This window comes from Neodiprion fabricii, chromosome 3 (assembly GCF_021155785.1).
Source record: "Neodiprion fabricii isolate iyNeoFabr1 chromosome 3, iyNeoFabr1.1, whole genome shotgun sequence".
In the NCBI taxonomy this organism is placed as follows: Eukaryota; Metazoa; Arthropoda; class Insecta; order Hymenoptera; family Diprionidae; genus Neodiprion; species Neodiprion fabricii.
Genome location: NC_060241.1, coordinates 118121 through 130578, shown reverse-complemented (window position 1 = coordinate 130578; position 12458 = coordinate 118121). Strand labels below are relative to the sequence as shown.

The 12458-nt window shown below is 39.1% G+C and overlaps 2 protein-coding genes across 7 annotated transcripts in view; both read right to left on the bottom strand.

Moving 5' to 3' along the window:
* Nucleotides 1-9186, bottom strand: part of LOC124179123 (FERM, ARHGEF and pleckstrin domain-containing protein 1-like) — a 32344-nt gene extending 23158 nt beyond the window's left edge. For 2 of the 5 annotated variants that reach the window (XM_046563226.1, XM_046563228.1), the window contains exons 1-11: nt 9043-9186; nt 7101-7415; nt 5341-5445; nt 5045-5267; nt 4482-4605; nt 4196-4283; nt 3954-4109; nt 3617-3777; nt 3391-3465; nt 1133-1275; nt 259-489 (exon numbers count right to left, since the gene is read on the bottom strand). In XM_046563226.1, the coding sequence (XP_046419182.1) occupies nt 259-489; nt 1133-1275; nt 3391-3465; nt 3617-3777; nt 3954-4109; nt 4196-4283; nt 4482-4605; nt 5045-5267; nt 5341-5445; nt 7101-7292 (1498 nt within the window). In that variant the 5' untranslated portion in view covers nt 7293-7415; nt 9043-9186. Of the gene's footprint in view, nt 1-258; nt 490-1132; nt 1276-3390; nt 3466-3616; nt 3778-3953; nt 4110-4195; nt 4284-4481; nt 4606-4628; nt 4760-5044; nt 5446-7100; nt 7416-8693; nt 9015-9042 lie in introns of those variants that run through there. The other 3 variants (XM_046563227.1, XM_046563231.1, XM_046563229.1) reach the window with 3 other exon arrangements.
* A 489-nt stretch (nt 9187-9675) lies between these two features.
* Nucleotides 9676-12338, bottom strand: LOC124179125. Of its 2 annotated transcripts, none has more exons than XM_046563232.1 (4): nt 11942-12338; nt 11313-11794; nt 10853-11212; nt 9676-10505 (listed from the first exon to the last, which is right to left on the bottom strand). In XM_046563232.1, exons 1-4 carry the CDS (start codon nt 12006-12008, stop codon nt 9873-9875), a joined length of 1542 nt encoding a protein of 513 aa, XP_046419188.1. In that variant the 5' UTR covers nt 12009-12338; the 3' UTR covers nt 9676-9872. The 2 variants fall into 2 exon arrangements, with proteins under 2 accessions (XP_046419188.1, XP_046419189.1); XM_046563233.1 differs by having other exon boundaries at nt 11313-11587; nt 11942-12337.
* Nucleotides 12339-12458: the final 120 nt, after the last annotated feature.

The window sequence follows — 12458 nt, the reverse complement described above, 5'->3', positions numbered from 1 at the left end:
AACTAGCTGCGCTGTACGATCGATTAGTCTCGTCGTATCGAGTAACAGGCTTGTCAAGTTCGCCTTGAGAAGGTAATTGAAATGGTTCTAGAGGTAAGTTTGTGGAATTTTTGCCATTTCTGGAACGCGACTTGCCAGAATCTTCAAAGCTCGAAGCGTAAAGATCGCGACAACTGGCCGAGCGCTGCCATGGATGTCGAGGCAAAGGTCGAGGTGGTGGGAATTCAAGGGGACTGCTGTTAGAGGGGCTGATACGACCTGTTGTTGAAATCCGCTGCTGACTGCTGGCATGAAGATGATGCAATGGCGCTGGTGCCAGGTTGGGAGTGGCTGGGGAGTGAATGTCGATAGAGGTGAGCGTCCGAAAGGACGTAGCTGTGTCTTCGCGACGGCGATCCGTCGTCCCTCCCATCGAGACACTCGTCGCAGTCGTCGGAGAATCCAGTGTCATCGAGCCGCATGACAGAGACAGAGCTGGTGTTCCCAAAACTGGAGATCAATTGAGGTCAAACCCCGGTCAATTTTATCATACATATTCATTTCAAAATTCCATGATTTTGGCTCGACTTGACAAATCCACGTGAGTCAGAGTGTCAGTAAATAGTAGGTAGTGGCATTTGGGAAGAAGTTTACACCTATGTATGGTTTGTTCTTAACGGCACTATAATTATACTCCAGCTACCCGAATTTGACATAGTGATCAAAGCTCTGTTCTCTGAGACATAGATTATCAATCAGAAATTCGTACGCTCAGGGGTGTGCCTACTACTTAGCTGACAAGTGACAGAAATATTTTTATATTTTATATTTTTAAGTTTTTAGAAGCATGATGGGCACTTTTCAAGATTCAAAAAGCCCCATAGAAATTGTAAAAACTTTCGATTCGGTTATGTATGTCGACTTACAATTAGAAGCATCCTAAGAATACTGCACTAATTATAGGCTACGCTACAATATGGGACAGCAAGTCTTGCAATACTTGAATGAAAGCGAACTAAACGAGAAGGGAATGCAAAACAAGAAATATAACAGAATAGAAGAGTATTGTATAAAAAATATGACTCAACAATACTCAGAAAGTAAAGAAATAAAGCTTTTGTGTGATGGTGTTGTTGTCAGTGGTGGTACGTACCAGGGTCGCCAAGGGGCAGGAGGGGGTGGGCAGAGATGCTGGAGCTGCCCATAAGGGAGCTGCTTGGGGTGGCGCCACGATAACCTCCCCCCTCCGAGCCCTGCAGTGCCCTACCACCGCTAGTCTGCCGGAACGAATTGGACCTGTGAGCAAGAGAGAGTCAAGTTCAGCATCAGACTTATGCTGTCAAATGCTCGTTTGGAACCAACTTCTTCAAGCATTCGTATTACTTATTACAATTTTATTGGGCAGGGTTGCTGCTACCTTTGATTATACCCCAAATTTTTTTGTCAAAATACGAAAGCCTCAGTTCTTCCTCACAAGCAATTTTAGTCTGTGCCTTTACTGCTCCCTACCACTGTAATTTAAGACGACTGGACTGCATCTTGTGACTGCTTTAGTACCTATATTTTTCGATTAGGTTTAATCTAGTGAATACCCAATGTTAATCAACTTGTCACACAGTGCGTGTAGTCGTTTTCCCACTGTAGCAGTGTACGAACACTCCTTAAGTAAAAAAAAAACCAACGGACAATAGTTGTTTGAAAGAGAATCACATAATCGTCCGGGTGTAACCTTTACGCGCGGTTAAAGTGAAACTCCTTTGCCGTCAATTTAAAAATATTATCTTATGGCCAAAAAAGAATAAGTGCTTTTCAAATGTTACGATGAAATATATTTATGTCTTCTCATCTCAAATCAACGCACTACAACGATAGGTTTAGAATAGATTGATGTTATTGTGCTATAATTTATAATACGATACGCGGCAATATTCCCTCTCTGTAACGAGGCTCACCATAAGAAGTTATTGTCTGTGTGACAGTTTCATTGACTCATCACCATACAGAGGCACGCCGTAAGAATTTTCACTTAAAAAATATGTTTTAGTTCGATTTGTTAGTACTGAAAAAATCATCGATGTATGCCTCAAAAACCCTCACTGTGTTAACACTACATAAACCATCATTTTCAGCTATTCTTCGAAATACCAGTAGACAAGCTCTGGACTATAATTTTCCTCACAAATGAACAATCACAGAGCAGTGATTTTATAAGGCAGTTTAGATAATAATTCTGACAACTAATGTCACTAGTGCATAATGAAAATTCATATGAAAGACCTTATCAAAATATGACACCTGTTGAATAATAATAATCATTGACGATTATAAGTTCGTTAGCTATGCCTCTAGTCTCTCTTTAAAGAAAGATCCGTGGTAGAGGTATTGAACTGCAATACTATACAAAAGTATTTTTAAGCTCTTTACTGTACACCATACCATTAGGTTTTAGTGACGGGCAAATGATACTTACGGGCTGCAAACGAACAATTATCCATAGAACGGAATACCTGTAGCTATTCGAAGGTATGTGTCCAAATACATGGATAAGTATTCGTTTACTGCTCGTAGGTACCTTTTTCAGTTCAGCGAATCCTCCCGATTAATGTATCCAAACATGTTAAATACACACGCGCACGCGCGCGCGTACGGACATGCACACACACACAAATGCGCGCGCTGTTTGAGCATTTATATATGTGTGTAAGCGTGCATGGTTGTGCCGTGTGATGCGCGCGCGTGCATTAGTCGACCAAGTTATTGATTATTTATCTATCATAAAGAGAATACAATAATTATTCAGGTCTAATCGTGCCTGATGATGAGCCTGACTCCCCGCAACCCTCGTCCGTGCAGGCAACACTGACAAACATAAAATAAATGCACAAACAAACAAACAAACCAACGCAAATACAATAGACACCTGAGGGAGATGAGATTTAACAAATAACTCTATAAAAAACAATATCCCCAGAGTATCCCTATGATCCTAAGCGTGTGGTAAAACGAATTATTCAAAACCCTGCCGTGGCTAACATTAGCTACATGCGAGTTATGAGTTATTTTACAAATGGATGCACTGCTCAATTAGTGAAATCTACCGGATGTGAAAAAAACTTAAATAAGGAGTGGCAAAAAAAAATTTTTCGTATCTATTGACACGATCCCTAGCAGTAGACCAATGTCTACCTCAGTGTAGGACATGCTATTTCTTGTCATTTACTACTTATGTCTTTATGTATGAATACATCAATGAAAAGTTAATAGACCAAATCAATATCTAGGTGGGAGTAGAAATGGGATATGTGTATGTATACGCATCAATTTAATGCATGCACTACCTGTAACAGACTTTTCCTCATATGTATAGACTATTCACAAGAAATTGGTTAATCCTAATCAGATATTACTCACCTATGAAACGTTTGTCTCTTGACGTAGTTGTCTCGGACAAATTCTACAATCTGCTTCTGAGTCTTGCCGCTGTACCTAAACATGAGGAAACATGTCATGTAAATTGTGGACTAACAGGATTACGAAATGTTCTTCTTTCATTTGATGTCAGAATGAATATGAAATCTGGTTCTCGAATTCAATTAGATGTGTATTTACTTTGTCTAAAAGCCAATAAGCTAAATACCTAAAGGACGAGCCGCGACTCAAGACTCGAGTTTTTTGCCGAACAACGTGTTTTACAGTAGAACATCTGAAGAATCCATGATTTTCGACACATTTCTTCCAGAAATTTTTACACTCATTGCGCCCCTCAAAAAAGAACTCAACTGTATCTTTGTAATATCCCTATAAGCACAAAGATTGCTAGAACTTAATCAATCATCACTCTCTATGATAATATACATATATTGGAATTATCTGATTTCCTCAATATTGCACTACGATCTTACACAAAAGTGGTAAGAATTCAATGAATCAAAGATGCATTACGAAACTTCAGTTTCAGATACAAACATACTCACGTAGCCTTCAGGATGTAATTTGATTAAAAATCGTTTTCGTTTAAAGCTGATTTTCCTTATCTTTGCCCAGCTGAATGTATTTATTTTTGTGTAGTTCTGAAAGACTACGATACCCATATGTGCCACAGCAAGATTCAAAGGAACTCCCTCGTGGTCCTTGTAAACAAGAACAGGTAATGTCAGTCTACGCAACAATCGATAATTTTGTTATTAATCGCCAAAAAATAATAATCACCACAAACCTTAGCAGAATGCATTTTCATTCCATATAATTCGCATCTCCGAGCCGTTTCCAATAAATTCAAGTCTGCTTCCGCAGGAGACTGTCCACTGTGTGGTGAAATAAAAAGTTATTCATGTTAGTATGACGACTGTGGAAACTAGATAAAGAAATGTTCTGCGTTAAACATAGAAAATTTCAATTAATATGATTGACATTGAGTCTTTGGAATTCTTATTTTCTATATGTAAAATTATTCTGATCCAGTTTAGAACTGACATAAAAGTAACAATCAATAATATTCTTACGCATGTTTTTTATGATTCTCCATGATACGACGTTCCAATTCCATGTCCTGATGAGGAATAAATTTGTATGTCGACAGGTAAGTGTGATCGGGATAATCCTCTATAACGTAATCACCGCATTCAGCTGGAAAAATATATTGAACTTACCAATCAGGTCGACCCACTTAAACACCAGGTCGATTATACCAGGTGGTTTTTACCCACAGGATTGGCCAACAGGCTCAGCATTACACTTCTTTATAAACTTTTCAATCATTCTAATTGTAAGCCAGAGAGTTCTATGGAAATTTACAAACACACTATAAAATGCGTCATGAACAACAGCAAGTGAGAAGATAAGCGAAGTAACCAGTATGACAGCAATTTCGTTGCCAACAGGGCTATTGTGCTTAAATTAAAGTAATCAATGCTTCCGCGCCACTTTGAGGTCGTACACATTAAGAATAATTGGAAGTAATGCAGAAAATAATCGAGCTAGACAATGCAGTTGAGTAAAGTGAACCTGCGATGGAATGAAGGACGGGTCGGTGAGTGTCAAATTGCATAAATATCCAGGAGCGTACCTTGCACAATATAACTGGCCATTAGCGCAGCTGTATTGTCATTGCATTGTAACGACCCTTGAGCTAAATCCCGTTTTATTTGTAAGCAGTATAAATATCTGGTAAACTCCTCCTCTAATTGTGCTGGATCTGGGGTATAAAACTTCACACAAAACCGCAGAAGCGGGTCTACCAGAGTAAGTCCGACTTGTCTGCAAACAGGCTTCTCTAAATCCAGCCAATACTAAAAAGAAAGAAAACCTGGAGTATATAGGGTTCAATTTAAACATAAATAGTTTAATTCTTATTGCCACAACCTTTGTCCCATTTAATTCTTGGTATTCCAATCCAAAATAATCCGCTTCCAAGAGATTCAGCTGTTTGCAAACCTGGTCAAATAATACTCTGCCCAACGCTTTTGCCTGTAAAAATTATGTGATTAATATGCACATACCAAATATAAAAGTACCACTGTGTAAAATGTGACAGTAATTGGAAACTATGTTGAGCCAGTGTCTGAAGAGTTTACGGCAGACATTCCAAACAGGCAAGATCCGTCACCAAAGTAGGGTCAAAATAAAATTTCTCACATGGCAAGTTTACATGATATTGAGGAAGATTCAACATTCTTCACCAATTTCTAGAAATGTTCTAATGCCTTCATCGTAAAGCGTGTAAGACATACGATGCCCAACATTAGTAAGAATTAACATCTCCTATTGAAATGGCAATTTTCAAAAAAAACATTTGACATTGGTTCGTGGGTCAAGAAATAACGAGACATGTATGAGTTAAAAGTAAAAGAATAGTTGATCGTTATTAGGATTCCAAACCGTTTTAGATTCAATAAAAAATAAATGCTAAACAGCAGCATTCCAGAACATTGCTGATCTCAGTTTCAATACTTTCGGAACCTAAAAGGCCTTCACCAATCCAGAATTCAGTGAAAGAAGAAATTATACAAAGATTAACATCGTAGGTAAAACTACAAAATCTTGCAATCACTTGTCTACGGTAATTCACAATGATCCGAGGTGAGGATATCATAGTCACTAACTTAAATCAACTGCATTCAATTTCAATTCAAATTCAATTTCACTGTATACTTAAATTTAAGGTTGGCTAGTAGTTCCTATACAAATTAAAGCTGACCTTGAAAGCTTTTCAGGCAAGGAAAAGAAAAGGACCACATATAATATTAACTATAGGTCTGTTATGCGGTATGGTGTGCGACTGCTGGCTGTCAATCTTTCCAATCAACAGGGAATTATTTAATCTATGATATCAACCAAGGGCATCAATTTATACACAGCAGGTTCGTTCAATGACAGCTTAATTCGAAAAAGAAGAAAATGACCAAGTAGTAAACTCTATTTACTGGGTACCTACAATTCTCTACCCAACGTCACAAATGCTACTTTGTGCGACATAAATGACGGTGCGAGAAATCAAGACGCTGCAAATCAGTGCTTAGCACAATAGGTTGGGGCTGTGATTGGTAAAAAGGACATTCAAAATTATTTGCAGAATTGAGATAACGATATTGCATAAACGATACAGTAGACACTCGGTCACAATTATCATATACATGTATCACCCACCATGTGCGTTAAATCGGTATTCTGTGAGAAATAGGCAGGTATACACGAACTCTCCGATCGATTCTGACTCATCCAAGACGACCAAATGCGTCTGTTTGACATTCTTAACAGGTGGCAGCAGACTACACCGGTGGCCTTAAATACGTCAGAATCAATCTAAGGGTCTCTAAATGCATTACTTAGAATCCAAGCAGTGATGTAGCTACCCGTGCCATGCACAAACGAAGAACGATCGACGAGGGAACTAGCTAACATACATTTGGGTATATACAGCCATCGAGATGACGTCCAGACACCCTGTCATCTAACCTAATCTTAATCGGAAGGGTCATTAAATATTTCTCGAATTCATTTCACAAACTTTGGGCAATATTACATATATCTTAGATTGTCCGTGCGATGGAGTACAAGGAATAACTGCGAAAAAAAGTAGAAGCCCTTGTTCGATTATTTCCTATGCAAATTGTTGTGTTTACCTGAACTTGGAACATTGTGACGGTATCGTCGAGCATCTGTACGCGAACAGCGAGCATTTTGCCAGCCTTCCTCGGCGTTGCAGGTGGTGTCCGGCTGCCGCCGTCAACGCCGGCTGGTGTCGAGTGGCTGTGCGGCATTTTCGAGCCGATGCCCCCGGCGGAATTAATTCCCAAATTCTCAATGTCATTCATCTTCGCGTGATTACCATTTATCTTACGACGGTAATTTGACGTTATAGGCTCTTGGAGCTCGCGGTATGTGTCGTTCAGAACGTCGAGGAATACGACGATCTATGGTATCCGTTAGGTGGTCATCTGAAACAAACAACTTGTATACCTATGGGCACTTTTCTTTAACAAACTACGCCGTTCCAGTGCCTAATTAGTAGCTGCATATATTCTTTGCGATTAAATAACTGCGGGGGTGGTCATCGGTCATCGGGCGGAAACTGTATACATCATAAGAGATTTTTTCATGCAGGTGGCGTACGTACGCATAGGTATATCTATAATATATACGTTTTTTATACCTAGATACATGTTCCCCAACAATACCGAAGAGGAAACAAGAGGCGAAGTTACGGTAAACTTGGAAAATGAAATTTAATCATTGCATTACACAATGTTTCCGGTGCATTTCAACGGGTTTAGCTCGGGCCGTGGGGGATTCTGTAGCTTTATCCGGCTGATTGTGGCACGGCCGTGAAAGTAAGAAACCGTCGTTTGGACCAATGAAAAATGCCCATTTAGGCGTTTGTCACTTTTCTCACATAAGATAAAGTTATAAGAACAAGGTTCCCCGTGTGGTCTGGATCCGTCGGCTGGTACTGATCTCTAGGTATAATGGGCTGACACGTAATTGACTCCACCCGCTACAATATTGTCATGCAAGTTACAGGCTTCGAACAAGCGCGAGTGACATATCACCTATCATTCTTAATAAACCAACCTGCATTAATTTGATTTATGCCCTTGTTCGATTAGTCCCCGTCAATGCCTATTATAGTATGAATATTTTTTTAATTGGGCGCTGAAAGTACGTAATTTCATAAGTTGAAACAGAATGTCCTGTTTTAATGCTGCTAGTCAGTTGCATTACCATGTTTTTACCTAATCCGGCGTGTATTTGTATTCAAATAATCATTTAGAAACCAGCAGACAAGTATAGAAAATGATAGGCATCCAGCTGATGCCTCATTTTGAAATTGTACCAACTTTGATACTTTATGGTGTTATAAAGGAGATTGTTCGGTTAAACCTCCTTCATGAATACTATCACAGTTCTGCACACCGATCGTAAAAGAAAGAATAATCCCGATCAGGCCCCGTATAAAGCTTCCAAGGCGCCTCTCTAGTGGCCTCGCCTAGGTCTTTCATCTACTCACAGCCCATTCAACTCGAGTGGGGCTCTATTTTGAGTCGGATGGGGCCTTATCAAAAATCAATGCCACACTCGTATAACCGTGTATCGCCTAGGTATAACGTTGCAGTTGAAATTCGGATTAAATAATAGAGCTTCGCGGTTCACCGTTGGCTACATACCGCAGCTGCAGTATGTACCGTAGCGTTGCACCGTAACTAACTAATGCTTACCTCTCTGTCGGATATCCGAAAACAAGTTCCAGATACACGTACGGAGATGAAAATATTGACTGATAAGTACGTGTCTAACACAATTACGGCATGGTAACATGAGTACCGTAACGAATTTCACGGATAGAACGTCGCCGTAGAAAAGCACTGAACAAAAGGCCCGTAATGATGGATGAAACGAGAGAGACAGTCGACGAGGCTCTACCGCTCGCACGCCCCGACCTACGGCCCCGACACATCCACTCGGAGTTCATTGATCATAGGACCCTACGTGTTCCCACTTTTGTCGCAGTATTCATGTGGTAGCGACGGCGGCCGCTACAAAACTTGTTAAATCCACCTCACTTACGTTTATGGTGGTCAATGTATCCGCTTTTCACCCCGTAATTGTTCACAGATCCTGAGCAAACGGAGACCAACTCGTCGCGGGACTGACCGAAGAACACTGACAACCACGGAGTAAAATTTTCTCCCACCTCACCGTCGCGCTGAGGTACTACTACTGCGAGACAGTGGCACTCAACTCGATTCTAGTCGGAAGGCTGCCAACATTGATAGGTAATTCGTCTACGCGATGATTATGCCACTTAAATTCAACGATGCAGCCGATTGGTATATGAGTATTGCGGGTACACCTACACCTTCGGGAAATTCTAGGCTTAATGCTAACTGAAATATAGCTGCACAAATATGAATTACAGTGATGCGCATTCAAAATCATTATCACTGAATTTTATGAGAAGAGAAAAATTGTTACACATTGCCTGCATTTTTCTCGCGGCCAGGCTAGTTCACAACGATTGAGCACCGCTAATTGCCGATTGATATGCATGTGTCACAAAACTCAAACACGATATTCCATGGCTTATGTGACTAATGTAACGAGCGGTGGTAGTTGTTTCTACCAACAAGAGAAGGTTTTGCTATGAAACCTTATTCGTGTGTGATAAAATTTCAGAGTACACACAAGAGCCTGTAATCTATATAATCTGATTTATTACAAATGCGTGTTTCTTTTCTGATTAAATTTGTACGTTATCGCAATAACATTTGCGTACAAGAATATTCTACCTGGGATCTATCCCACCTTATATTTGTAATGGCGCAATGTATTGAAAAAAAATAAATATATACATATATATTGAAACAAAATATGTGCATATCCTAGTTATTTACGTTTTACACATTTCGTCCTCTTTTCGAATTTGTAATGCGCTTTGATATGATAGGGCTTACTTCAGTATTATCATCGGCAACAAACTGCCTCTTGTTCCGAATTAAATTGGATACCGGGGTACTGGTACCAAACTTGTGATTTTTCAATCCAGTCAAGTTCATGTTTAATTTTTGTGATACAGTTTTGCCCCTGGTCGATGTTAGCAACTCTGTCGTAGGTGTTTCATTTTGTATTTCATTTTTTTTTTCAATTTCAAATCGCAAAGTACTCTGTTTCAGGTTAGAGTTGTGTCTCAAATTTTTTATAGATGTTAATTTTTCATTTGAAGATTTAGGCACAGCTGAAGTATGGGCTGCTTCATTTCTTGATTTTGGCGTATTATTCGTTGATTGCCGTTTACCTTTTCTTTTGCCATATTTTTCCTTCATTTGATATACTGGATTAGGCATACTTAAATGACAGGTTTCGACCAGTTCTGAATTTGGACCAACAGAACTCGGTTTTCTAGTTGCCGATTCATAACTGTGTAAAGATACCTTTGCATTTTTATGATTCGACTGACGATTAATTAATTTCTTTCCAACTCTTCTCGATTTAGTTGCAGAACCATCTTCTGCGCTTGGTGTGCTGCCACCCTAAAAATTTGATGGAGTAGAATGTTACATCAATAAACAGTGAAATGAGCAATACAAATATAGTATAACCAAATAGTATAACTTTACACATTTTTCCTTTTCGAGAGCAAAATTTTAAAATATTAATAACAGGAGCACAATGCAGCCATGAATTGCTACAATGGAGAAAAAAAAGGATTCACTAGTGCGATACATTTTTTTGTACCTGTCAACTACAGCAAAAGTTTGAATAAGCTTGAGGATATGATAAAATTGCTTGAGATATCAATGTTTTAGATTTTTACAGGTTTAACACTTATTCAATTGAACTTTTAAATGAAATCAATATATACAGTTATTAGTCTTACCTCTATTCCAGTTACACTCAAATCTAGTTCTTCAGCATTTTGGTAATTTCCTTTCGTCCATGCTACATGAGTTTCTATCGCAGTAGTAGTTTTTTGGAATCCTTTTTTCAAAGCAGAACATTTGAAATTTTTAAAGTATGCTTTAAATTTAATTGTCGTAGTACGCTTCAAGTTCTTTGAATCCAAAGAATCAATTTTCATTTCATGCGGTCGAACTCTGTCAGACTTATATACCAAATGTAATGTAATATTGTATAGGTTTCCGGAATCCAGTTCTTGCATACCAAACAATGTCAAGGAAATAAGAGTATGTCCAAAGTTTGAATCCAAACAGCACCCTGATTGATCTGTCAGGAAAACCTGAAATACTAATGTTTAGACTACGTATGCATACCGCTGTAGTTTGTTTCATCAATCGACAAAGCATTTGGAATCATATGGGTAGAACTTAATTATTTACTTGCAACTCATTATACTGTTTCACTCTGTTAGTGTAACATTCGATGTGGTGTTTACAGTTCATTAAAAAGGATTTCAAATCACAGGTTCTCGTTAGTGGAGTTTGTAGAAGAATACTGTTCATATTTATTGACATCGGCATCACCCATTTGCCAAGTTTTAGCTTGTCTGAGACACAAGTAACTTGTACTGTGTAAATACGATCCGCAGTATCAACACTCGATGAAACAAAATTGAAAATGTATTCATTTTCAGTAAACTTGGTACAGTGCATTCCTGCAAGCCGATACAATTGGTCAATGTATTCTGTGTCAGTGTCAGGTAATCTCTTCGAAGGTACGATTAGGGATTGTGTGGAAAAGTCAAATAGATGCTTGATGTCACCAAATTTGGAAATATTAAGGCAACATTCTATTTGGAAATTAAGTTCTTCCAGCTCCTGAATCTCTTTTCTAAGCACTGCCTTTTGCTCCTTCAATGTAGCTGAAAGATTGGTATTTTTGGCTGCATACACTTTCGAAATAGGTTATCTGTCACCAGTTACAAAGAAATGCTTCGCTGATGGTGGGGTTTGATTGTATATGTAAGATGCAAACGTGTTAATTGTGATGCAAGATCATTTTTGCTTACCACCTATTACGTTTCTGGTGCTTTCCTCAACAGAATTTGAACGGTGAGCACTGCCTGAAGAATCCATAGTGGTTGGCGAATGAATGATTACACCGTTAAATGCGGTGAGAAAAATTCATGAAAAAAGAAATATGGATTTACAACATACTGTATAATAGAAGTTACAAACTGATTCTCTACAACGTCTGTAACATTGAGATGCGTCGTTCACTTCTTAGCACGTGGTTTATAGTTATCTTCATTAAGGTGAAGTCCTCATGACGTTCCCGTCACTACCTACGGTACCGGCGGCGTCGTGCATTGTTTTCAACACGGAAATCATAGCTTAAAGTCCATGCTTTGGGATCCGTCTATAAGTCCGTGGTTATCAACAGTCTGCAGTACTTGCGTGTTTTCAAGCAAATCGCTACAGCCATTGGTTAAAAACTGGGAAAATCGCACTTTAGTGCGCACCGAGTGCGACTAGTCATCGTTACTATGGGCCCGTCCCAGTGCGTTCGCACGAACTCGGCAATCT

Excerpts from the sequence above, each read along its gene's own strand:
- LOC124179125 (XM_046563232.1), bottom strand. The coding sequence starts at position 12,008 with ATGGATTCTTCAGGCAGTGCTCACCGTTCAAATTCTGTTGAGGAAAGC. Across the intron at positions 11,213-11,312 it reads AACAGTATAATGAGTTGCAA|GTTTTCCTGACAGATCAATC; the intron begins GTAAATAATTAA and ends TTAGTATTTCAG. Across the intron at positions 10,506-10,852 it reads TGAGTGTAACTGGAATAGAG|GGTGGCAGCACACCAAGCGC; the intron begins GTAAGACTAATA and ends TCAAATTTTTAG.